At 39.0% G+C, this 26,293-nt stretch overlaps 1 protein-coding gene across 2 annotated transcripts in view; it reads right to left on the bottom strand.

Moving 5' to 3' along the window:
* Positions 1–26,293, bottom strand: part of GMDS (GDP-mannose 4,6-dehydratase) — a 577,786-nt gene that overhangs the window by 118,851 nt on the left and 432,642 nt on the right. For both annotated transcript variants that reach the window (XM_019542456.1, XM_019542466.1), the window contains exon 8: positions 451–569. In XM_019542456.1, coding sequence (XP_019398001.1) covers positions 451–569 — 119 coding nt within the window. The remainder of the gene's footprint in view (positions 1–450; positions 570–26,293) is intronic.

Genomic DNA, 26,293 nt, shown 5'->3' with positions numbered 1-26,293 from the left:
AAGGATGGGAAGAAGAATATGCCAATGACAAACATTATCTTAAATGTCCTCTGCAAATCAATGTAGAATGGTATAGACACTGCATTGTAATCTCAGAGGTGGCAATGCCTCCCACATACAGGGAGAGCATCAGATCTATCCTTTGGCAGCACATATACTGAAACTGGAAGATGAACAGGCTGTACAAATGACCAACATAATCCACATGGAGTAGATCATATTCAGCAGGATTTTTTTTAGGTATGAAATAGAATGCTGGACATGTACCCTGAGGCTGGATCAGGTGAGGAAGGGTCAAGTGTTTGTATTCAAAAGAACTTGCGTTACAAAACCAGAATGTGAAAAAAAAATACGAAGAACTATTGTTCCATAATGACATGACCAAAGTGGCCTGTAAATAGCTTACAGGGATTCTAAGGTCCATGGCTGCTCTCTCATACTGCTACTTACACAATGGTTTTCCCGATGTGCTTAAATGACTTCTCCACAAATTCACGGACACTATGGACCTCCCCAGTAGCTATGACAAAGTCCTCTGGCTCATCCGTTTGCAACATCAGCCACATAGCCTGCAGAAAGATAAACAAATCCAGATTTACTACATATGTAAGTGGCCTCTTTGGTACATGTTATTGTATTACCACATTTTTTGATTTGCAGATAACCAGATATATGTATGCATCCAGCCAGGGTAATTACCACTTTTTGAATGTGGGACTATTAACCAGTTCAGGACAACTTTTACAGGATTGAGCATATCTCATAGTACTTAGAAGTCAGCAGTGAAGCTGTTTTTCAATTCGTTTGCCTTTGCAATAGATGGAGAGCAATATTTGCACATCTCGCTCACCTTTAAGGTGCTGCTGTTTGCACAGCAATATAAAACTGGTCAAATACTCTTTTGGCTGTCTTTAACTAGATGTAACCATAATGCCCAGCAACACACCCACACGTGCGTGCACTTCAAAAATAAAAGTACCAAGGACCAATATTTTCTCATTATCTCAAATTCAGCTATTCTTGCTTTTCTCACACAGGGAGAAACATTTGAACAAAGCTTTCTTGTGTCCAGAAATACCAGGGAAGAAAGTTAGGCAAACATTGACATTTCTCTTGCAAAGGGGGCAAGGGGGGCAAAGATCAGCACAGTGACAAAAATCAGTATTGAATTTGAATCCAAGTTTCACAGATAATTATTCTGCCTAGATCATAATGCTGTTTATGGTTTTTACAGGTGTCTCCTCAGAAGCATCTCTATTCAAATACAGGATGAGAGAGAATCTCTGCCCCAAAGCACTTATAGTCTAAATAGACAAGACAGAGATGAGAAGGTAGGCAAGAGCACAGGGAAGTACTGAGCTCGGTCTGAGATTACACAGCAGGTCAATGTCAGTAATAGAGCACCTTTCTTCGGACTTCCAGTCCAGTGCCATACCTCATTGACCAAACTGTCCCCTAGACATTATGGATGAACTCTGTTACTACAGGTCAATCAAAGTGATGGAAATACTGTATTTCCTTAGGAAAAGAGCAGCACCTACATGCCAGGCAATAAATTACTAGTATACAAAAATAGCTCAAATCTCTCTCCATCTGGTAAAAAAACCCCCACCCCCGCCCAAAACCGCCCATTCTGTCTTCTTACAGTGTAATCCACAATGCTATTTGCATTGACCTCTTCACATCAGATTTAAAGAAAACAACTTTAGTAGGTCCCCAGCTGCTAGGAGATACTCTGCAAATCAGATTAATAAAAGCTCTGGGACAGCTCAGTTTCTCTTAGTAAATACCACCTGAAAAGTTCAATTCTTTTTCTTTTTTTCCCTTTCGGTAAATCAGTGTCAGACATAGCAAGAAGAAATATTCCTTTTAAAGTGCCTCTATCTGCAAGCCATTTTTCTTTCAGGTTATTATTCTATGCATCTTTCAGAATTCTTTGAGATGTTATTAGCATGTTCCTCTTGCATCTTGGACGTGTAGGGAAGGACGGATTTTGGGCAACTGCTGTGTATGTCCTTGACATTAATTGTGCTTTAGGGATGTAGCCTGCTGGGCAGGACAATGGCAGCAGCTTTATTTTTCCTCTCCAGGGTTGAGTGTTCTAGCCAATGACGCAGCAATATCCGACTGACTGGTGAAATTCCTCCTGTTGGGAAGAGACGTCTCAATTCCTATCTTTCCTACTATCTTTCTTGGGATGTTTCAGTTTCTTTTTGATTCAAAAGGGCATTGTAAATCACTGATACCCTATGTTCCACTGTGTTTCTTTGTGATGGAACAGACTTGTAGGGTTTGCAGCCTCAATGAACAAAAATCAATGTCTCAAATATGCAGAACACAAATCTTGCTGTTTTAACTCGGTCCTTGATCTCTTAATTGACCTAAGGAGTCCTGATGAAAACAACAGGATTGTGCCTCTGAGGGAGCACTATTCAACAGAATAAGAATTTTCAGGATCAGCCTTTCAGTTCTCAATCAGTCAAAGATTGCCGTGAGTCCACCAATTTCAATGGGAGATCTACGTGCAAAACAGATTCAGGGTATGGCCCATTGTACTTTGTTCAAAATAGACAAAGCAGACCGAACAGAGATGTAGCTACTTCACCTCTTTTATGTAAAAGCACATACGCAAAATGCATTTTAATACGGCTGATTTTCATTTCAGTTACAGATACATAGTAACAAATGCAAGATAGATCACAATCATGCATTTTTCTATTATTTAATGGCAAATCTTTTAATATTTTGAATGTTATTTTACTACATAGTTAATATTGTAGAATATTCATATTGTCAAACTAAGAAATAAAACCAAATATCCATTAGTGGATCATCAGGGACATAAATATTTACAGTTGTTTTTGGTTATTACTTAGAGCAATGGTTCTCAACAAGGCTGTCTTCAGATCTTTTGAAAGGTGCCACACAATATTAGCACTGTTAGCTGTGCAAACATGATTCACAGATAAATCTAGGGATCTCAAATTGGAATTCATAGTGTTAAAAACTTTCAGACCTGCAGTGGTCTTTCTGAGGTCTCTGCAACTTAAGGAAGAATTGCTTTATTTTTCCACAGTCAAAAAAAAGTGAAAACTAAGCTGGCATTTTCCAAAGGTTTCCTTAAGTCTAGTGAGGGATGCCCTGGGTCTAAGAAGATTGAGAATCCCTAACTTGAGTATTGTTGGAATGTTATATTTTGCCCTCGCTTTTTTTAAAGATGCAATTTTAGTTTAACTGAATGAGACAACTAATGAAATATAAAACAAAACCAAATCTTATCATCCCTATCAGATCTTTTTGCATTTGCTTTGTCATAATTTTTCTATAATTTCAAAGGGCAAGTGAGCCATTTCCCTAGAAATATTACTTACATAGTAGTACATTTCTACTAAGTCAAAATTGGAAAGAACACCACAGATACAGCTAAACTTAAAGCAACTTTGCCTGTGTTCCCAGTAGAAAAACAGAGCTTGGAATAATGATTACTTGAGAATGTATTACTATTTTCCTTTTTATTTTCTTTGTCATTTGATCTTTCTTATAAATTACCTCAATCAAATCAGTGAAAAAGAATATGCTACTAATTAAAAAAGAAGAAAATCATTGATTGCTTTCCCAAAGGGGCACATTGTTGTTGTTTTTGTAAAATCAAGACAAAAGCAAAGTTGGTGAAGGGAAAATATCTGTAACATATTCAGCATTACAATATGCATTTTTACCAGTACATATCATACAGCTGATCAAAAATCTGCATGCTAGTAGTAGTCACACACTTTCACTACAGTAAATGTTAAAAATGTGTGTGTGGGGGGGTCATCAGACTATTGAAGGCCCTTGACCTATTGAAGGCATTTCCTTTTAGAGTTCATATTGTACCAGACTTCAGGCTGAGAACAAGGAGAAGAGGAGATATGCTGCTCCAAATTTATTTGTCATTACTGAATGGTTTACTGGTTTTAACAGAGGGGAAAAGCTTTGTTTAAATTTCCACTGAGCATAATTAATGGTTATTGACTGGTAAATGAAGAACAGGTGACACTCTGAATTAGAAGATAAATGATCTTGTGTTCTAGCGTGATAATGGGTTAGTAATTGCTACAAAGCCGCAGCCATTGCATCCTATCATAATGCTAGATCATGTCCAGAACACAAAGACCTCTGTGTGAGAAGTATTCAGCCGTTCACCTCCTTATACAGCTGCACAGCGATTTGGTCCATTTATTCTCTGATGGACTGCACAACTGAGGCAAAAGTTCACCAATTCTCACCTTCCTGTTCATATGCTGAACCACATGACCCATAACATGGCTGGGCTGCAATCTGTGATAAAATCATTGCCCAGCTTTGGTTCTTGGCTGTCTTTTAACTATCATCTGGTCACATATTTTAGGATTTTTTTGTGGAGAGGAAGGAAGGTCTTGGGCTTTCCTAAATTTCTTGGATTTGTAATGGGTTGATATTAAGCCACTTGCTGCGATACATTTTTTATAACCCTTTCTTTCCCCTTTCATTGGATTTGGTTACCAAAATAAGGTAAATGCTGTGGAGAAGAAGAAAACAATTATGGAAACTTCAGTTTTTTAAAAATAACACTGTTCCTTTAATGGCAAATACACCAAACACATTTTCCATATTTGAACTCCTCTTGGCTCTGCTCTAGTGACTCACAAAGTCTAAAGGCAATACTGACTATACCATGTACATTTGAAAGAAGAAAGTTAACTGTAGAAGGATTCACAGCAAGTCTAACAAGCAGATACACTTTTGTTATTATATGACCAAGATATCTGCTCCACATGTATTAACTACAGTTCCTGCCAAAAGTCTCTCCTCAACTTATGTTTTCTACATTCCTCTGATTAGAGGGCACTGATTTTAGGCTCCATTTCTATCCTTGACCCAGTTTTCCTCAACGACCATGTAAAAGTCATTAGCTTAGAGTACAGTACTGTTCACACCTGGACTAGTGAAGAGGAAAACCTGAACTGGATTAGCACAACCAATACATACTAATTCTGTGCATGCTGCTTGAATTAAGATGGTAGTGTGAGTGTTTGTCTTAAGAATCTGGAGCGTGTTTCAGATGTGCCTCATCATGAACTTCCAGTTCAGCATCCAAGCCAGAAAACACTTATTAACTGTGCTGCCATCCATGAATAACAAGACTTGTTAATCGAGGCTTTGTTTAACTAGATTCATTTGATTCCTTTTCTTTAAACTGACCACTTCAGCACCCCTAGTAGCAAGTACAATCTATTATTAGAAATTGGCTTAATTAGGGACCCGTTTGTTCAGGACGAAATGAAAAATACAAATGCAAACCTCAGAGGATGCTTATGTTTTAAAATACAACTGATGATTTCTGCTCTGGAGACAGTGTTCACTGTCGATTTTTCCACAAAATGAGTAAAGCCTTTCTTGTGACTTACGGAGTGGCAAGCCCTACATTTTAAGAAAATGATGGCTGAAAGGCCAGAGAGACCGATGAGAAGTATAGCTTCTGATCTAATTAAAATTTTTATTCTACTATTATAGAACATCTGCATTGCAATTACTATGAAATCAAAAAAACAAGGCCTTCCATACATAACCCTATGTAATATACCCAATTCTTCTGGAAAAAACCCATTACCTACTTAAAAAACAAATCAATAATATTTACTACAGGAGACTGAACAGATACGTTGCATTTCATCCAGAGTGCATCATTTTCATGGTGCAAAAACAGATTGCACCATGGTAGGCGTCTAGTTTTATTTATTCAGTTCTTGTGGAGGGTTACACCACTTTAAGAAGCATTTTTGATTAAGGCAAAAAACATCACCACCCATTGACAACCTACGATGCACTGTCACCATTTAAAGCAATTTTGGTTTTGGCAACATTTCATACTTCATTGTCTAGCAGCCAGAGAGGAAATCAGTGGGCTGATCAGTACTGTCTGATGATCCCAACTGTAGTTATTCTGGTGGGGGAGACACCACTGAGAATCTGAACTGAATGTTCTGGTTAGCCTGTGACAAGTTTTTACATGGATGTGGCTGTTGAGGTGGGGAGCCACAAAGGAGTTCACTCTGCTCAATATGGGCAGCAGCAAGGTCAGTAATACACAGTCAGGGACTATTGTTTTTGTGCCACAAAAGGGGTATGGCTATTAATTCACCTGCCCTCTTCACACTGGTTTCACATCAAGTAGGTCAGCTGCTCTAGGAGAAAATGGGCTGCCCTGTTCTGTGCACACGAGACTGTCTGGGGAGGAATTATGTCCTACCATGACACAACCCTTGCTTCAGTGACTCACAGTGTGAAGTGGTTCCAAGTGCCACAATTTGGCCCTTTCCAATGGAACATGGCCGAGGACTTGCAGTTTTTGAAACAGAAACCGCAATCTCTGATTGCTTAATAGAAAGAAACTTGCATGAGAAACTGGGAATGATGACTGATAGTTTTAGACTTTTGAGGGGAGAAAAAGGGGCCGAGTCACAGGAGACTGACGGATTGCTTCTACTGTTAAAAACCAAGGTGTGTACTGGATATACAAAGAATATGCATGAGAGCACACTGTATAAAAAAGATTATATAAAGACACTAAGGTATACATATACAGCTGCCCAGAGCAAAAATTCTCTCACGTTGATACTGTACACATTATGTGCATCACACAAAAGGCTGAACAAACAGTAATGTAGCTCAATTACAGGGGAAAATGCCTTGTGATTAAAATGCAAGTATAAGCTGATTTTATCCTAATGCTGACACAAAACCATGATTCTACAGCTTTTACCACAATGTCAATTTGGACTGAGTTAGGATTGTAGTTTTTGGCCCACTATTGATTCTTGTTACTGATGGTGTTATTCAGAAAGACAAACATAGCAGAAAGGCTCCCTAGTCTGAAATATGAGTGTAGGCAACTAATCTGCTCATTTGTGTTTCCACTGAAACAAAACCAATCTTGCATAATTGTAACCATGAAAGAAATATACCCAGTTTACCAGCAGCTTGCTAGAAATAAAAGCTTATAGTTTGTTCTTGGTAAGATGTATTGACCATATTGGAAGTATCAAATAGAGTTGAATTTGTATGATACTAAGGGAGGGGAAAGGCTCTATACATCAGAACCAATAATGTATTTGGGGCATCTAATCTGAAAGTTGCTTTTCAGGAAGGGATAAATACTCTTACTCTGATTTTCAAACCCCTGTCCCCTTCAATTTGAAAATCACCTCACCAGTAAATCTTGAAATTTTAAATCATTCTGTAACTGAACAGTGTTCAACTTCTTGCTTTGTAAGACCAAGCTCTTTTTCATGACACCTATATTCACTAAATATTTTCCTGAACATATTTCTCTTCCAAACATAACTAATTTAAAAGTGTTTGGGTAAGGTTGAGCTATTGGTTTTCTTTCTTCCCCATTAATGCAAAACTGGAGATAAAGAGAACTCTAGCTGTATCCATGTTACTCCATTTTTTACTGCCCACTGCAGCCAGTGACAATTATAACTTGCTGTTTATTATATCCTACTTACTTTCACTGTACAAAACACTTAGTGAATAATGTGACACTCTGCCCTATCTCCTGCCTGGCTTCAGACTAACACCACCAATCACCTGTCTGCCCATAACAGCAATCTCACAAACAAGAGACTGTTTGTCTAACCGTAAAACAGAACATAGCCAAGGGGAGGGTGACCACTGAAGGTGGGGGCTGCAAAAATGGCAGCTACTACGCCGCTGGCCTGGTTACTACTGGCGGTGCAGCTGCTGATGCTGCCCTATCTGCTGCTGCCACCCAGGGTGCAGAAGTGCCCAGGTAAAGGGTTTACTGCTGCAAGTAGTAAAAATATGGAGACAGAATTAAGATGATAACAATTTACACGAAGGAGGAAAATGAAATACAATACATTGCCAACAATCTCATGAGCTTTTGACCAAATATTTTTGTCTGCCAGAATGCAGTGAGGGTGCAGAATTCTGCAATGTGTCAGCCCTTGTACTGTAAGCTCTCTTTGAAGCCACAAAGTTATACACAAATAACTTGTCATAGAAGTAATTTAAAACATTAAGCAGTGGTGTACTTAAGCCAAAAAGTAGAGATGCAGCTGTGAACATTCTCAGAAGTTAGTTATGTTCAGATCCGGGGGTTTGGTTAAGGCCCCACTCAGGGGTTTGTTTGTTTTTTAATTTTCAAGTACGATAGGTGGCATTTTTAGATAATAATCCAAAAATTCTAAAGTCACGAAGATAAGGAAAAAAAAGCTGATAATCTTTGTGAAACATCTTGAATAAAAACCGTATCAATGCCTAATGGAACAAAGGACCTCACACCAGTAGGAAATACTAGGAAATACTGTATAACTTTTCTCTTGTAAGCTGATAGTCCAATTGTTTTAAAACTCTTCAAGTAAATGCAGGAGAGAGTAGTATGAAATTTTATTAATAAAACAGCAAGCAGTATAATCCAGATAAATGTTAAAGGTCAGTTCTGAATAACCTTCCGTAGTAATGCAACACAATATTTTTCTCATTCATTTTAGGAGAAAGCACAATGCTCTTATTGTGTTGTCAAACACTAATTTCATGTTGTATTTTTGCTTGTGTCAATGAGTGTCAAAATATTATTCTTTTAATACATAAAAGTTTTACTATAGGGCCTTATTACTGATCTTGATATATTTGCTGGAGGCAAAATGAAACAGTAAAGCTGCTTGTTGGGAAATCTCACTAGCGATAAAAATTAAGAAAGCTTTGAATATATTCTTTTTTTCCTGCCAAAAAGGGAGTTTTGAACAGATTTTTGCTTCTGAAGTCCACCATGGTTTATTTTTCCTTTAAGTGGAGAAATCTAAAGTGACATGTATGACATAAAGTAGCTTCAATGAAAAGATACAGAAATGATGTAAGTAAGTTATTTTTCTTTCAATTTTCTTCTGGAAAGGATGAAAATTGTTAAAAGTGATTTGTTTTTGTTCTTTAATTAGAAACCAAACAATGAATTATGTAGAAAAATCACAGGGTCTGGAGTCATATAAAGGGCTATATTACAGTTATGAATAGATAGATGAGCCTACAGGTAATAACCCCTATTAGATTATTCCTTCATGTAGCAATTACAGAATGAATTCATTTCCTTTCAATCATGCCGGTTTGTCTTAGCTAGCCAAGAACATAATCTATGTGTAAGTTTCCCAGGTTCCACCTAGCAGACAATTCTGAAAGCAGATATTTGACCCACTTTTTTTTCCCTTCCAGAATTAATTTTTCCTGCTATTTTTATATGAAAGACAAAATGCCTTTTCACAAAGAAGCAGACTCCAGTTGACAGGATTACTCACCACAGAAGTAAAGGGTTGTACCCAGGTTGCGGTTAGAATAGAGAAATTTTAGAAATCAATGCCAAGAAAAGACTAGTAAAGTCCATGATCCAACCACAAGAAACCAGACTAGACTTTCAAGTCAAGTGTTGGCATGTTTGCTATAAAAACACGATCAGCTCCAAAATAATAATCACAATGAAGATACTGATCGTAAAATGTTTATGATGCAACAGTTGACTAGGAAAACCTTCTGCTTAAAATGTCTGTGTGCTTCATCCCTTTTGTCAGGATTGCTCACATGCTCAGAATTAAGCATACTTGCTATTTGATTGAGGCCAGAAAGGCAGAATGACTCAGGGGTCAGAACACCACAGCTCTGTCACTTACTTGCATTGCAATTTCAAGCAAGTCACTTTATCTTTGTTTAGCCCAGTTTCTCTGCCCATTTTTGTCTACATTTTCTCTATGAACTGCTGGTCCCTCCACCTAGGGATTATCTCTTGCTGTTTGTGCAGGTTGGTCCTGACCAGGCTGTCCAGTTAGAAGAATTGTTCTAGACAGTTCAGCACATGGCAGAATCAAGCACTCAAGAGTTCTAAGCACATATATCAATAGACTGGCTGGGAGATAACTAGCTGACATCCAATAAACATTTTCCCATGTCTTAAGAGTATAAATGCCAAGGACACAGCAGAACTTCTTTAGGACAGCATCAGGGAATACTGGACAAGTAGTGGAATAAAATTTAAAATGAGGTACACCTTAGGCTGAGTATTAGGAAAAATTTCAGGATTATGAAATGTATTGGAATATTGAACAAGCTATGTTGTTGGCACAGGATAAAGTCAAGTATACTTAAAACCATAATGGACAAACAAGCCCCTATACTGAACTGAAGTGAATTATTCCACCATGGTAGGGAGCTGGAGTGGATGAATTAGTAACTTTACATTCTAGTATAGTACTAATTCTAGTAACTAGTAACTATAAATAGGGATGTATCTAAATTGCAGTTTTGCAGATTTCACAGAAACCACAAAAAACAGCATTTTCCATGATTTCCCATGAAATCAAGCAAAAAAAAAAATAAAGGGCGGGGGAGTGAGGTAGACTGAGTAAAGGCACCCTCTGCCAATCAGTGGTGGGGGGGTGGGGCTGCCACAAAAAGGCCAAGAAATTGATTTAACATGCCACAAGCAGGCCATGAAAAACCTGTTGTTTTCCTGGATCACAAAAAATTATTGCGATTTTTATTTTTGTTTACAATGACATGTTGGTATATAATGTTTTGGAATGACAGGTTAAGCCTTTTTTTGTGGTGAGCAGATAGGAGTCAACTCTGGGTAGATACACACCAGGAATAAAATCTTTCAACTCATGTCATGAGTTTGAACTTTGCTAAGGAGTAACATAAGTTGACACTATGGCTAGGGACAGACATTACACATAAATCAGTTTAAATGATCAGAAACTGGTTTAAACCTGTAACAGAATAGATATTCCGTGCACATAAACCCGTTTGAAAATGGCTGAAACCAGTCTGAGATAAACCTGGCTGAATGTAGTATCAGACTTAACTGATTTGGGTCATACTGGTTTATGCAACGTGTGTCCCATACCTCTTGCTGGTTTAAGTTAAACCAGACACCCCCAGCATCCCCACATGCTCTCTGGGCTGGGCAGGGTTCTGTGCTCTAAACAGCAGGGCTGGCCCCTCCCTTCTGCTCCCTTGCTGGAGCTCTGGCAAAGACTGCAGGCATCTGCCTGGTTTCTCCCTGCTAAACAGGGATTATTCCCCCCACCCCTCTGCTTTACACAGACATCTCATAGTATTAGCTAGCAGACCACATGCTGGCTACAGCCTAAGCTGTGGGAGATGACAAAGGCAGACAGGTTTTTTGGAGCTAATCAACAGGTAGCTGGTAATATCCTTCCTTGGAAAAGCAGTTTAAGAAGAGCTTGAGCTAATGGAGAGAGGCTTTGTTTGCTTAATGGGCTGATAAACACTGAGTTAGGGGTGATAAACTTTCCCTCTGGCTGGGATGCTCAGGGGAGTGAGGGGGGCAGGAACATCAGAGCATCCTGCTGGGGCCTGGCCATGCCCCGCCTCAGTTTAGCTTTGTGGGAAGGAAGGGAGAGCTGCTCCAGCCCCCCCCAGCTTCTAGCTGGAGCCACTGCAGGGATGTGCCTGAATTTGTTCAGTCCAGAGGGGATGTCTGTGTGGTTACAAACCAGTTGAGCCTAGTCACGATAGACTAACCTGCGAAGATTGAATCAATTTAGGCTTAGGCTTTTTGAATGTCTGTCCCTAGCCTATAAGATTCAGTGACTTGAGTGAAAGGGCTTTGGAGTTGTAGTCCATTTGCTAACAGACAGGGATTCACCTGCCAAATATGCCACCATTGTTGGTACTTACTGTCTTCCTTGGTAGGGCAAAATCCAACTTAATTCCTCAAAACAACATTCTCCCGAGGGCTACTGGAGTTTGAGGATTAAATGATCGTAGAAACTGTGTTAATTCAAACTCTGAGGTCATATTTAAAAACAGCTAAACTTACAGATTTGTTTTTACTGTTATTATCATTAACATTATTATTACTTTTTACACTGGATCCCAAAGATAGAGCTTTCCATTTCTCTGGCATTAAATTGGAGATACAGCTACTTTCCATGTGCTGCAGGCAGAGTGGAACAAAAAGTGTTATTCAGTTCCTTCCCAGCAATGCATGCAGTACTAGCATTTCAGATATAAACCCTCTGCACAGCAGTGTGTGTTCTTTTATATACTGTGGGAATGATGCTATTTAAAGCCATGAAATTGTGGGTGTGAGACTGTAAGCACATCCACTTATCCAAAACAAAATTAAAACCTGTCTTATATTAGAGTCAGGAGAGCTGTTACTAAAAATGCAAACCATATGAAGCTCAAAGTGTATTTATGCTTTTTATCTGTCTCTGCAGAAGCACATACAATACACTTTCACAGACCAAGATGAAGTGGTGACAAGTCTTTTACCACATTATCACAGAACCCCCTAGCAGCATTACTACATTACAACTTGCACTTATAATAAATCTCTGTGCTATACACATAGTCACCAGTTACACCATACCCAGGCAAATGCAGATCTCTTCCACTAGAGATAAAAGAGAATCTTCAGCAGCCTTTGCCAGAACCAAAGCTTGTATCCTAAAGCCTGTGACATTCTCATCCTACTTGGCTAGGGTTGACATTTTATTTGCTGGAAAACTGATCATACTGACACAATTCATTACAGACCTGATTTATCACTACTGTGTCATTACTGTGTTGTTACTATTGTGCCTGCTATTTCCATATTGAAATCTCTTTTTTATAGCTCAATTACTGAAGTAAATTGGAACTCAATGTGTGCTGTTCTCAGCCCTGGAATAAATATTTTCACCAATATTAACTAAAATCATATTTTAATTCTTTATACTGGATTTTTGATTAGCCTATTAGTGTCAGTTTGGTGTAGGTAAATGATGAAGATCTAGACTCCTCAGCATCCTAATTTCAGATATGGCAATGATTCTCTTGGCCTTGGCCAATCCCTAAATTTCCTACAAATGTAAAGTATATTTATGTGACTGATGTGTTTTAAGAATTTTAATACTGTATCTTTAAAGGCATTTTAGGATGAAATGAACTACTGAAATGGGAGGCAGAATTAGATGCATTTTGCTGAGTCTAAATAATGAAAAAACAGTCTTATTAAAGTGTCTACAATACTGTTGCATACTATTGATCACCTTTGCTTGGTGTAATAAAAAACAAACTCAGAAATAAATGGCACAAAAGTCTCAGCTTGACTTAGAGGAGATAGTGCACATGAACAGTAACCTTTCAAATAAAGGAATTCAAGACGTTTCCTTTTCTGCTGTGAAATTCTGAGATAAATCTACAAAAAATCCCTCAAACTCTTTCCTCTTTAAACAAAGTAATACAGGACTTCAGCTTGAAGACAAGCACTGGACCCATTTCTGACCCAACATCAGCATTGTGCTATTGATTCTAGTTTCAAAATGGTGTAAGAGAAGGGAGGACTGGGTCCAAAGTGTTTGCTACATTAAATACCCCCTGAAGTCAATGGAATTGTATATAGTATATGTGTTCGCAGGATCAGATCCCAAAGGCACTGTTCTGAAGGCATTTGCAACAGAAGTCCAAATAAAACAAAAAACTACACATAACAATAATCAAACTTACTGGCGATAATATCAAAACTTCACAGTCATTGTCTTTAACTGAAAGCCGCATGTAAAAGGGGGGCTTTAGAGTGAAATCAGATACATTCTTTCCCTCCGTTTCTCATTCCATTTGCCTGCACATCCCACTGAAACATATAAAAGCTGAAAGTACTGTAGTCAGACCTCCCTTGAATTCTGCTTTTTCTAGCTGCCACCTCTCTGCAGTCCCCATATTGACCTCCTGAGTCAAGCCAGATGGGATTGGTGGGGAGATGTCAAGGAAGTGCTGAAAAGGTGACTTGGGTCTCTGGCAGCTAGTCTGGAGCTAGTTTCTATGCAAAATCTCTGGGGGTTGCTGCTTTGCAATTTCTCAGGAATGTTTAATTCTCCTCATCCCTTTACTGAGTCTCTCTGGAGGGGTCATGGAGGCCTGTGACATCCCTGGAGGGCACTGCCTAACTAAATTAACATGAGATAACTTTGGACTCTCTTCCAAACAAGAAAATACAAGGGAGAGAATTTCATTAAAAGCAGAAGACTAGGTGATCCAAGTTAATCCCAGCCCTGAGCTGCTGCAGAAATGTTCTATGTTTATATTTTGACTTTACTCTCTGTAACAGAGTTCACTGACTATAATGGAAGCTGTGTTAAGTGCACAACTTGACCTCAGTTGACCAAATCTTAGTTTCATAATAAAGACAAAAAGTGGGTTTGGCAGTTTTAAAAGGTTTGATTAGTAGCTGCCTGGCCTGTTTATGTTTTACTATGCGAGACACATCCACTGGCAAAAGATGAACATAACTTTATTTCAGTCTTTATGTCAGATCTTTAGTCAGAAAACATGAACTCTAATCTGGAAAAGCACTATGCTTCATACATACACAAGTGATGGCTTAGCACTGATCGATAAAGCAAATTCTACAAACTTCCAAACACACATTATTTATACCTGTACACAACTTTATTTAGGGCCAATCCATGGGAAATAAATCACACCTCCATAAGAGGGTGTTGATATCTCACCACTGCTTTGCCACAGCACAGTCACACTGTCATGGTGATAATACAGGCTTATTCAGACAGGCACATCTAAACAAAAGCCATGTAATTCCTCCACTACTGAGAAAATCACAATTAAAATAAACTGACATTGAACACCTTCAAATGCATGTTCTTTCCATATGAACAGGACGAGGGTGTAGCCGGCTTAAGACAAAGACAAGGTGGAAAAAAATTGTACCAATGAAACTTGATATCCTAGCTGTTTCTCTTGCTCCTCAGGAAGAACAGGGTTCTAAGACTGAAACATTCACAGTTCAAGAGGTCCCTCCATTTTTTCCAGTAGTTTTGAGTTGGTGCTGTATTGTTTTCTGGTATAACAGTACTGGTTTGACACACAATTCTGATTTCCAAGTATGCAACCTGGAAACTTGCAGAGTTAAAGTCAACAGGAATGTTCTCGCTTTCCATAGAAAGATCAGGCTCCCAGGTGCAGGGACCTGGGCTCACATACATACTGCCTGATCATCCACAGTGAAAATCCCTATAAGTTGTCTAAAATATTCCATCTCTCTGTAAAGGGAAGGATGATTCTTAATTCTGTCTCTCTTGCCAGTGAGTCTTTTGTCCTGAAATCATACAGTACTTCAGATACATGAAGGGAGGAACTGTCATGGCCAGAAACAAAGTTTTTTCCATGTAGTATGCACATATTTATGTATCCACATTCATATATCAGATCATACATATCTGAGTCAGTTTGTAATATACTTTAGGATATATCTGGATCAAGATGTGATATAAATGTAAACAATTTTTACTCCCCAAATGTTTGTGCCTTACAATAACTTAGAATAGCAATCTAAACTGAGTAAGGTTTTTGTCGACTTGTTTCAGAACAAGCAAGGGAGGTGCCTTATTTCCAGCTCCTCCAGCAGTTCAACGCCTGGAGGAGCAACAGGAAAGAAACCATGCTGACCTCTCTGAACTTATGGAAGCAGCTGCCAACTCAGCAGGAGGACTATTACTGACAGACTGCAGTACCTACCGCTGGAAGAAGCCCCTAAACCAGTTTTCTCCACCTTTTCTTTCCTCCAACCTAAAATTATTTGCATGGAAGAGCAAAAGGGATCTTTAAGAAACAACAAAAACTTTGCTGTGGATAAAAAGGCATCTACAGTCTGTGTTTCACTGATCTGTACTAAAAACCAAAATGGAATGGCTGCTCTATTGGGCAAATAAGGTATCATCTAAGGTATGATTTCCATACTACTTCCAACTATGAATATACCTTTTCTTTTGATATTAATGTCACTGGATTTTTTGAGGCGTAGGCTTGATTTTGTGGCTTACTGGCTTATTGGCTTCCACATCTATAGAATTAATCTACAATTAGTTCCCCATCTGTAGAATGATGGAGAGCTAATTGTACCAGTTCATCGTATTTCATATTTTGCTAATTTAAAAACCCCCCACAAAAGAAAAAAGGTTGATTTTCTAAAAAATATTGAAAAAAAGCAGACAATGTGGAGAGAGGGACACAAATTAACGCAATGGTTCATGCCATTTCTTTTTTCTTTCTTTTTTTTTTGGGGGGGTGAGAGGGGGAGGTGGTGAGAAGGAGTTTAAAGACAAAACAACACAAAAAACCCTGACAACATCTCCCTATATCTGAAAGCCAAAACAAAACAACACTGCAGATTTTTTTCTGGTACTATCCAGGCTATGAGATTTTCAGTAAAATTGGAATGATGAATAAAGCCCTGATTCTGAAAGAAGTTATATACATGCATATCTTGAGGCATGAAAGATGTCTCAAAGTCTTGTGCCTAAAGGTAAACATGTGCATATGTAGTGGGAGCGTCCAGACCTAACACTGTGCAGGTCAAAGATGATTAATTAAACTTGCTGCCTTCCCTTTTGGTATAGTCTGGAAACTGGAGGTCCCAGAATGGTCCCAGAAAGTCCCCACATTTGTGAAATGGTTCTAAACATAGACCCTGATCCTCTAAGTTCCTGCACACATAGGATACCTTGAATTAAACTATTCATGCATGCAAGGGAACAATGGGGGGTGGGGCAGATTTGGAAAATAAGTAATAGGATTTCAGGGAATAGAATAACATTCAAGCAGGGTTTAAACCAGTGCATGATTTACACAAAACAAACTAACCCCCAACCCTGGAATACCCCCAGGACAAAAAAATTTAAAATGCAATCATGGCTGTTAAAATGACAACATCTCATCATTTATAAATAGGAGCATTTAGAAACAAGACAAATCAGAGTTAAGGACATCTTTAAATTGATCTCTGCTTACATTACAAATATAGACACACTGAATCAGATTCCACTCATTGTAAAAATGGCAATAATTTATGGTAATTCACTCCAGTTATACACTGGTGTCACTGAAAGTAATGTCAGGTCTCATTAAAGACAAAGAAATATAAAGTTGATTACAATTCAGGAGCCTTAACTATGACACAAAATGAATTTGTTCATCAGTAAATCCAAATGCACACACTGAACACAAAATCCTTTGAAAAAATCCATTTAAAAATTACACTTGCATGCATTGATGAAATGCATTGTTTAGCTGAAAAGAAAGTATGCATATACTATTTTTAAACTAAGGCAGTAATTTTATAATAATCTCAATAAATCTATACAATATAATGACACTCAAAGCAATTTCAGCAAACATTCTACTATTAATTGGTAAATATGCATCAGATAGTATTCCCATTTTAATGGTGTCCCTTAAGAGGACATTTTCATTAATTTGACTGCAGTAAGTAAACACAACCTAAAATAATCAAACAATTCGTGGGCCAAAACTAAGGCTGTTGTACCAAGATGAAAATGTATTTCTTAATATTTGCTAAAAGTAACACGTTTGTATATTTTGTGGTCAGTGTAAAAGTTATGTCTTCAGCTGTTCATCTCATTGTTTTTATATACTTGAAGCTTTGCAAGTAGCACAATAAATAACTACAAAGTCATTCCTCTATACACTTTAACACAGGGTGGGTTTTTTTTAAATGAGATCTTTGGTATATTATCACAGATCTCAGATCGTACGGCTGTCAAGGCAGTTAGATTCTAAGATGCAGTTAAGCAGCTCCACAAAAAAAAAAAAGGTTTGGGGTTTTTCCCCCTCCCTTAAGCAGCATATGTGTGATGGAAACATCTTCAACAGATATTTTTTTCTTTATAAAACTTCATGGTTGATAGCTATGGGGAGAGTGATAATACATAGAAAAACATTGGGGATTTCAAAGCACTGTTGGCATTCTGTAACAACTGACCTATAAAATTACAAGGGGTGAGACCGAGGCCTGCCCTTCATGTCTGGGCAGTGGAATAAATCTCTGTGTGGGCCATCGTAACAGTCATGCTGTGTGGGCCACCTGCATTAGAGAGCTGCTTTGGATCCCTCCCATGAAGGCGAGCAGGAAAGCAAGGTAGGAAGAAATCTTTTCTTGCCCCTGTTGGCCAATGCATCTGAGCTGTGCAGGGAGGGGAAGATTATGTGTTTAGCAAAGACTAGTAGCAAATCATGCCTATTCTGGAAATCTGGGAGAAACCAGGGAACAAACAGTGATTTTTAAGAGTCGCAATTCATTGCTTTTATTCATGTTCAGGCTGCTACCTGCTGATCCTTACTCAAGGCAGATTGCAAATTGCTTCTCTAACTCAACATATAACTAAAAGTAGGCAGGTCTATGTCTTGTCTGATTTCTAAAATTAATCTAGCCATTTGTCATTTTGAAATCAGAAAGATACCATATCCAATTTGATAATCTATACGAGAAAGCGAAAAGACAAAAATGAAGCTGATGTACCTATTCAGCATTTAGGCATTTACTTATTATTCCTTTTTTCTCCCTTTTAACCCAAAGGGATTAGTGTTAGAGGAACAGTGCTTTCCAAACATCTTCCCACTTCAAGACAGACCTACACAAAGCTCTTAGTGATAGGTGACATATTTTTAGAGTCTGCATTTATGGCTCCGAATTTTGTCATTTGGTGGGATAAAGAGAGGCCATAAAATTCTCCAGCAGCTAGAACATAAAAACCTGTTGAACTCCTGAATAAACTATTATCAAGGCACTTGCCTTTGATCAGTTCTGATCTCACCAACAAGCATTGCTGAATGACTGGAGTATAAATTCTTTCTGCATATTCCAAACTGTTTAATCTCTTAATTGAAATAATAATGTCCTCCTAGGGTAATCATGCTTTCCTTGTGCAATTTTATTATTTTCTTTATAAACCCTTTTCCAGCTGGAATCCAAATCAGGACTTGACATTGAGCACAGAGGAGTAAGGGTTGGTTTACCTGCTTCTTATTAATCTAGTCAAATTACTGTTTGCTCAAGATAATGGTGGAGAAACATCTGTTGTCATTTCCAGTCTATGGCAAGCCATAAAGTACTGCTTTGTCCTTTTTGTCACATCTTTACAAAATCTGGATATTATACAGCCTGCTTTATCGTTAATAATTTTGTGCAGAAAGCGTTTGTATGGATAAATAAAATGGAATGTAGCAATTTTCTTATTAGATAAACAAATCAATATAAACGATATTGGTTGAATGCAAAATATAAAATTATCGCATCTGAACCTATTCAGCATATAGTAATTTTCAGGTACCTTCTGTGTATATGAAATGAATGTGGTAAATTGAAGTGGTGGGTTTTAAAAAACACTGCTTCAATTTAGGGCTGATTAAACCCCCATGTTGTGCACATACCCTGCTGACTTAGCTACCTCTCCAGCAGAGAGGGGAGGGTGAGCTGCTGGTGGGGGGAGTGGTCCCTAGGCTGCAGGGGAGCGGGGGTGAGGGGGCTGGTGCTTCTCTCCACAGCAGAGGCGGTCTCCTCTCTCTCCCACCCCTGCATGGCACCCACCTGCATGCACCTGGCTCGGGTGGTCCCAGGGGGCACCGTAGTCATGGAGGGAAGCATGGGCTCGTGTGCAGGTCATGCAGGCTCAGGGGTTGGGGGTGAGGGGGTGGGAATCAGGCTCACTGCTTTTCTTGGGCAGTGCCTGCTTTTTCAGGCTGCCGCCAGACTGCCTGCAGGGTTTCCTACAGAGCTGCACAGAGCCTGGTGTTTTGCTTCACAACTCGAAGGAGTTTTGGTTTGCTGCACCCCAAGTTATTTAAGGCGCATTGCGCCGTCAAATTTCCTACAGTGGCTGGAATTAATGCGCAATGCATCACCAAGGCATGCAAACACCAACACCATTAAAGCAGTGCAAAAGCATTTAGCTTGCTTTAAAGTGTCATTCTCACACACCTCTCGTTTTGTCTATTTACCTCTTACTAAGAGATGCACAGAAGGGCAGCTCTGTGCTCTGGGCAGCTATAGTGCATGGGGCAGTGCTGGCTGCTGCAGTTTTGATGATGGCAAAGTAGGCAGCTCTCACTGGCAATGGTTATTTTTGCCCCCTTTCCACCCTGTTGCCTGCCCTCATTTACACTACTGTCTATTAAAGATTGTTTCCATTTCTATCAGTGTCCCTTTTACTGAATGGTGAGACAAGCAATTGAGAGGTAAATTTTAAATTATTTTCAGTAAAAGGTGTGACCCCGAAATAGAGTCCCATCTCAGCAAAGTACTAGAGCATGTGCTCCATGTTAAACACAGGCTGACTCCATCCCAATTAAGCAAAGTACTGGAGTACATACTTGCCTTTAAGGAAGTGCTTAAATCTGGTTGACTTTAATTAGATTCAAGTAGATACTGAAATGATTCACTGAATCACAGCCTATGGCATATTTGGAGAAAGAATTTTAGTTGGTCTCAATGGCCCAAATACCTAGAGAATGTGCAGAGATAAAAAATTTTAAGAAATAATATTTTATAATTTTCAAGGTGTTCTACATAGATAATTTACCTAATATTCACCTTGCTTGCTGTGAATAAGTTAGGTAAGTGCTATTATTCTTATTTTATTTAAGATGAAGACAACAGAAGTAATGAAATCATTCCCGAAGTCACACAAAAGGAATTAGAACTCAAAGATCCCCTCTTAATACAAAGTACTGCATACTGCCTCTGGCAACATTTGTAAGGTTTTTCTGGGGCATTAAATAACCCATGTATATATTGTAGATCACATTGATCAAAAATAGGGTGCCAAGTTTTAGCTGCAAATCTAACTATTATCTTGACGTTTCTAAAATTCCATTCAAGGTCTGCATTAGTTTCCACATGGAGGTCCATCTCTTGGCAATTACATACGTTGAAATTAACTGCTTCCACTTAATCCAAGGATCTGACAGGCCCTCTGGTCTGCCTAGCTCATACGTCTATATGAAAGGAGGTAGTGAATGAAATCCATACATTGTTATGCAAAATTAAGGGAGTCTTCTTAACTCCCCAACAAGCTACCACTGAAGCCATCTGCCACAGAACGTTTGGATGAAATGGTCTACATTTTTTTATAGTTATGCACAAGTACGTTCAATTTTTGTTCTAGATTTTCTCATACACTGATAATGCTATTTATCATCCTCAAAAGTCCATCATTTAGTAAACTGAATTTACTTTACGAAGTGGCAAGAATGCCAATTAAATTTTGATGAACTGAATAAATGACTCAAAAAACTAAACTGAACAATAAAAAGTAAGTAGCCTAAATATATAATAGAAACATGACACCTCTAATCCATTGCTTAAAGAAGATTTCAGTACAATAAAATGAAGTAATCAAGTTTTCAGGATGTATGATAAATGTTAGCGAAGAATGAAAATAGAATTAGTTTATTTTCCTCGGTTTCTAACTTCATTTGGATTTTTGCAGTTGGCAGGGTGTCAGCACCAACAGGTTTCCGGCAGAAGGTCATTATTTTAAAACATTAACTCCCATGTTAATGTTTGATTTTGCTAATGTTTAAATTGGGATATATTTCTGAGTAAGAAAATGCAAGAGGAAAAGATCACATGCACCACTTTTGGTTTTTTTCTACTATAAGTATCCTGCTGAATAAAAGAAAACCTATTCCTCCATTTGTCAGACGGACAGTGTCTGTTTAATATTAATTGCTGACATTATACCAAATTGGATATTTAAACATACTTGTAATATAAATTATGTTTGCATGAGTAGGCAACAGACAAAATACAATTCATACAGGTAATGAGTAAATCCAACACCCATGGAACCACTGAAAATATAAAAGACAGAACTGACAAAGGAAAAATTAATGCATCAGCCATAACAACTTTCAGTAGTTTTCAGCAAGACCACTCTTTGGATGACAGATGCTAATGGGACATCCAATCTGGGACTCAACAGAAAGCTAATTTACAAGGTGAGGCTTTTTTTCTTGTCACTACTGAACCACATGCTGCCTCTTGGAAGTGATCTAAACCTGAGATCTCATGATACTTTCCCCAAAAGAAGTAGTGTTAATTTCTTTCCTGGTCATGGTTTACCTTTGTTCATTAATTGACATGCTGGAGTGTAGGATGCAAAGGATGAAGGTGACCCTAACATGCAACTCACTAATTAACTCATCCAAAATGGACAGAGATAATACCTTTAAAAAACTAAGGAACCTAATCTCCACAGATTTCAGTGAAAGTTAGGCACACAGGTATCTTTAAAAATCTGGCCAAGGTTCAATTAGCTGGTAGCTTAGACACTAGGTTGCGCAACACAGAATATGCCATGTACAAAAATGAAAAGCACTATACCTTTCTAGTTACATTCTACCTAGGCTCTTCCTGTAGTTTCTATTGGCGACCATATTATTGACTCCTTGTCTAAATTGTTGTGTAACATTACTTTGAGCTGCTAAACCACAGTCAAGCTTCAGCTGGGTTACCAATTTGTCAGTGATAGGTAAAATGATTCATATGAAAGCTTGAGGTACGTATGTGTGGATATAACACCTACTAGTCCCAAAAGTACATTATAAAAGATGAAACATTCTTCCAAAACCACCATCAACTACATGGATAGTTGATTGCAAATGGAGAAATGATGGTTCAAGTTTCCCAGTAGAATTCAAAAGATCCACACATATTGATCACAGAGGTGGTTAGTTGTGTTAGTTTGAAGTCAAGCAGAAGGCAGGGCGGGATGGCATTTTAGGGTTCCTATACACATGCGGGGAACCTGCTCTAATGTGTTGGATTTTCAGAGCGTTGGAGCAGACTCAATTAATTGAGTCTGTTGGAGCATGGAAATTGATGCAGCCTTCAGTGTCACAAGTATCAGCATCCTTGTGTATCTCTGTGCTTAAAAAATGGTGGTGGGGTGATTTGGAATAAAACACATTTGATGAGCTTTAGTTCAAAGCACACTTCCGCCATTTTTTCAGTGCAGGGATGCATGGGGACACTGATGCACATGATGCGCAGGTGCTTTTAATTAGCAGAGCTTGCTAATTAAAACGTTTGGCACCGCATCCCAAAGCACATGTAAAAATGACCTTAGAGACTAGTCCAGAGAGGCCTGAGCTTTAATAGGCAAACACTTATTTTTTCAGAGGCCATAAATGGACCATACTATTGTGAACCATTTGGTGCTACCCTACCTGAGTAATCTTACTGGAAATCTAATCAACAGCAAAAACTGGAAACATACAACGGTAGAAGAAAATACTATTTCTAAAAAGCTCTGGATTCTTCCCTTTACTAAACCATCTTGACTAATCCCAAACAAGATTAATAAATTGCTTCCAGGACAAAAAGAATAAATAGTCCTCCTTTTTTTCTAGCCTTTAAAACCAAAGATCCAGATTGTCATAGTTAAATGTACATTTGCAAACAGCTGCTGCTTGCAAGAAAAAGGCAGCAAATGGCAGAAGTACAATTCACAGAATATGGCTCAGCTGAATGCAGAGTTTTGTCAATCTTTAGAAGCTAGATCAGTATCATAAAGTCTTTAGCATATTCAAATTGCCTTGTATAAAACTAATTAGTAAACAAGGAACTCAAATTGTTATGTGGTTGTGCTTGCCTTAAAGAATTAAAAAGAAGCCTAAACATAAAACTAAATTGAGAAATGTGTACCAAGATGAAAAGCCAGTTATTTTATTAATTACTAAGTTGAGAGAGCTTTTTACCAAATTGCTTGCTTTCTTTTGAACGGATAGCTTTTATCTGATGTACAGAATTCTTCTATTCTGCATTGTTCTTCATCGTCATTATATCTGAACACTTTCCAGAAGTGCATTAAGAAACATGAGTAACACCATTCATTTGTGGTTTGTTCTAATTCTCACCCCAGGGGTAGACTTGTGTGTGCAATGTAATGTCTCAGTTGTGTGTGGGGTGTGGAGTGGGTGTGGGGTTAATTTTTTTTTGTAATGTACACGGTACTCTGTGTACTTAAAATGGAGAGAGAGATCTTCCTTCTGGCTTTGTTACTCACATGTTAGAGAATGTAACCTGCATTCCAAACCCTACCTTTTTTGTTTCATTACACTCTATCACATGATCTTCCTGAGCTTATTAAGGACACATGCAGCAAGCTGATAAGAGACATGGAAAATATCCCTTGAGAAAGTGAGAGAACAAAACTGGGGGGGGGGGGGGTGCGGAGAAGGAAAAAGGGGGAAGGCTACAGCCTCAATTGAATTATGAGGACCATTCCTTCACAGCTGCAGATAGTTTCATATAATATAAAACAAAGTATTGTGCAACCTCTCACTTGGCTATTAAAATAGATTATGAGCCCAGAGTCACCAAAAGACTGTGGATAGTCATACAGTTTATCTATCTACCTACCTCTCAGTTTATCTTTCCAAATATCATTTTTCCCTCTGTATGCATTTTTCTACAGTTAAAATATAATACCGTGATACTGTAAAAAAGACCGGACTTGCTTCTTCCTCCTCTGTTCTTCTAGTAGACAAGGGGTGCAGCTATACAAGCAATTAACTTTGAGCAATAAACCCCAGTGCAGTATGCACTGGAGAAACCTGGTCCCAGGTTTACATGCTCCTGGGACCACAGAAGTTTGAGCTGAGGTGGAGCAGCCCTGGGCTGGCAGGGGGCCCAGGGAGCCAGCCCTGGGCTCTGGGTTGCAGTGTTGGGCAGTAGAGCGGCTGGCTGGGGTACGAGGGTGGTACAGTGTGGGGCTAGCCAGCAAGCAGCTCCCATACTGTAGCACTTGCATGCCCCAGCCAGCCACTGTCACAGACTACGTCAGTGTTTCCCAACCTTTTTTGCCCCATGGCACACTTACTTAAATAAAAAAGCACTGTGACACCCTGGATGTGTAGCGGGGCAAAGGGGGTGGCACACAGCCAGCCAGACACAAACTGGGGTGGGAGAGGGTACAGCCAACCAGATGCCAACGGGGAGGGGTGGTATGTGGCCAGCCAGATGGCATTTCGGGCTGGAGCCACACCCCGTGCCTGGCTGGAGCCATGCTTCCTTGTCTGTCTGTATCTGTAGCAGCAGCAGATGGGGGCATGGCTCCAGCCCAAAATGCCACGGGACACCTGGACATGCCTGATGGCACACCGGTTGGGTAACACTGGTTTACATGTATGTTGCAGCACATGTAAGTACTCTGCTGTAGGATAGTACCGTCCCAGGCAGTATAAGGAAAAATGTCAGGATAATGAGATTTATTGGATTGTTGAACAATCTATGTTGCTTGCACTGAATAAAGTCAAGTACCATTAAAACCATAATGGACAAACAAACCCCTATAATGAACTGAAGGGAATAATTTTACCATGGTAGGGAGTTAATTTAATGTGCCCTAATCCTGGCATGTGTGTAGACTGTGACACTTTACTGCAGAGATAAATAGTCAACTTCACAGTAAAGCACATATGTAAATGCACTCAAGAAGGGTGTAAGCAGATTATATAATCTGCTGGCTTCTGAAGGTGCATTTTGCTCCTTGAGAACCTCCTCAGGCAGTCCTTCCAAACAAAAGTCTTTAAACAAAACAAGCAAACAAATAAACAAAATTAAATCCTGTTCTGGGCAGTAAGGGCAGTTTTACACATGCTCCGAGGGTGAAGGGACACTTTAATTAGAAAAACTACAAGAGTCGCTTTAATTAAAGTGCCTGCAGCAGCTTGTGTATCAGCATCCCCCTGCTGCAAAATGGCATCAGGGCACTTTAACTAAAGCTTCTCAAATGAACTTTGAACCACCATTTTGAAGCATGGGGATGCTGATACAAGAGACATGGAGGCTGGCTGGAGCATGCTAATTAGCATGCTCCAGCAGACTTGATTAATTGACTTTCTCTGATGCACTGTAATGACAGTGCATTGGAGCAGCTTTCCCACACATGTACAAGCACCCTAGGAGGGGAACCTTTTGGTTCTGGCATCCAGCACAGTAGCCTGGACCCTCTCTGTAGCAAGCTGTTCTGTTTTGCTTTCTCCTCTCTTGCTTACTCTTCTGAGAGCTTTTTAAAACTCCTAGTGGAACACTTCTTTCCAAATGCCCTGCAGCTGGGCTGTCTCAACAGGACTGACTGTTCCCTTTAAAGGGACAGGCTGCCCTGTTAAGTTTAGTTGAGTTAGGGTTTGTACAGAAGTTGCTTTTTCCCTATTTACAGCCCTTTATTACTGTGACATGACAGAAGTGCATGGCTTTTCAGCACTTTAAAAATGGGTAGAGTGCTTCAAATTAACCCTTGTTAAATGAGATATTGAATTCGAAGCACTGTATTTTACTGCACTGTAGCAGCCTATAGTGCTTTAAATAACTTCTGCATGCTGGTCAAATTTTTGGCAATTCCCATGGGTTCAGCTCCATCTTCTTCAC

This window comes from Crocodylus porosus, unplaced genomic scaffold, assembly GCF_001723895.1.
Source record: "Crocodylus porosus isolate Cpor-Errol unplaced genomic scaffold, CroPor_comp1, whole genome shotgun sequence".
Lineage (NCBI taxonomy): Eukaryota > Metazoa > Chordata > Crocodylia > Crocodylidae > Crocodylus > Crocodylus porosus.
This window is presented reverse-complemented; position numbering and strand designations above follow the sequence as displayed.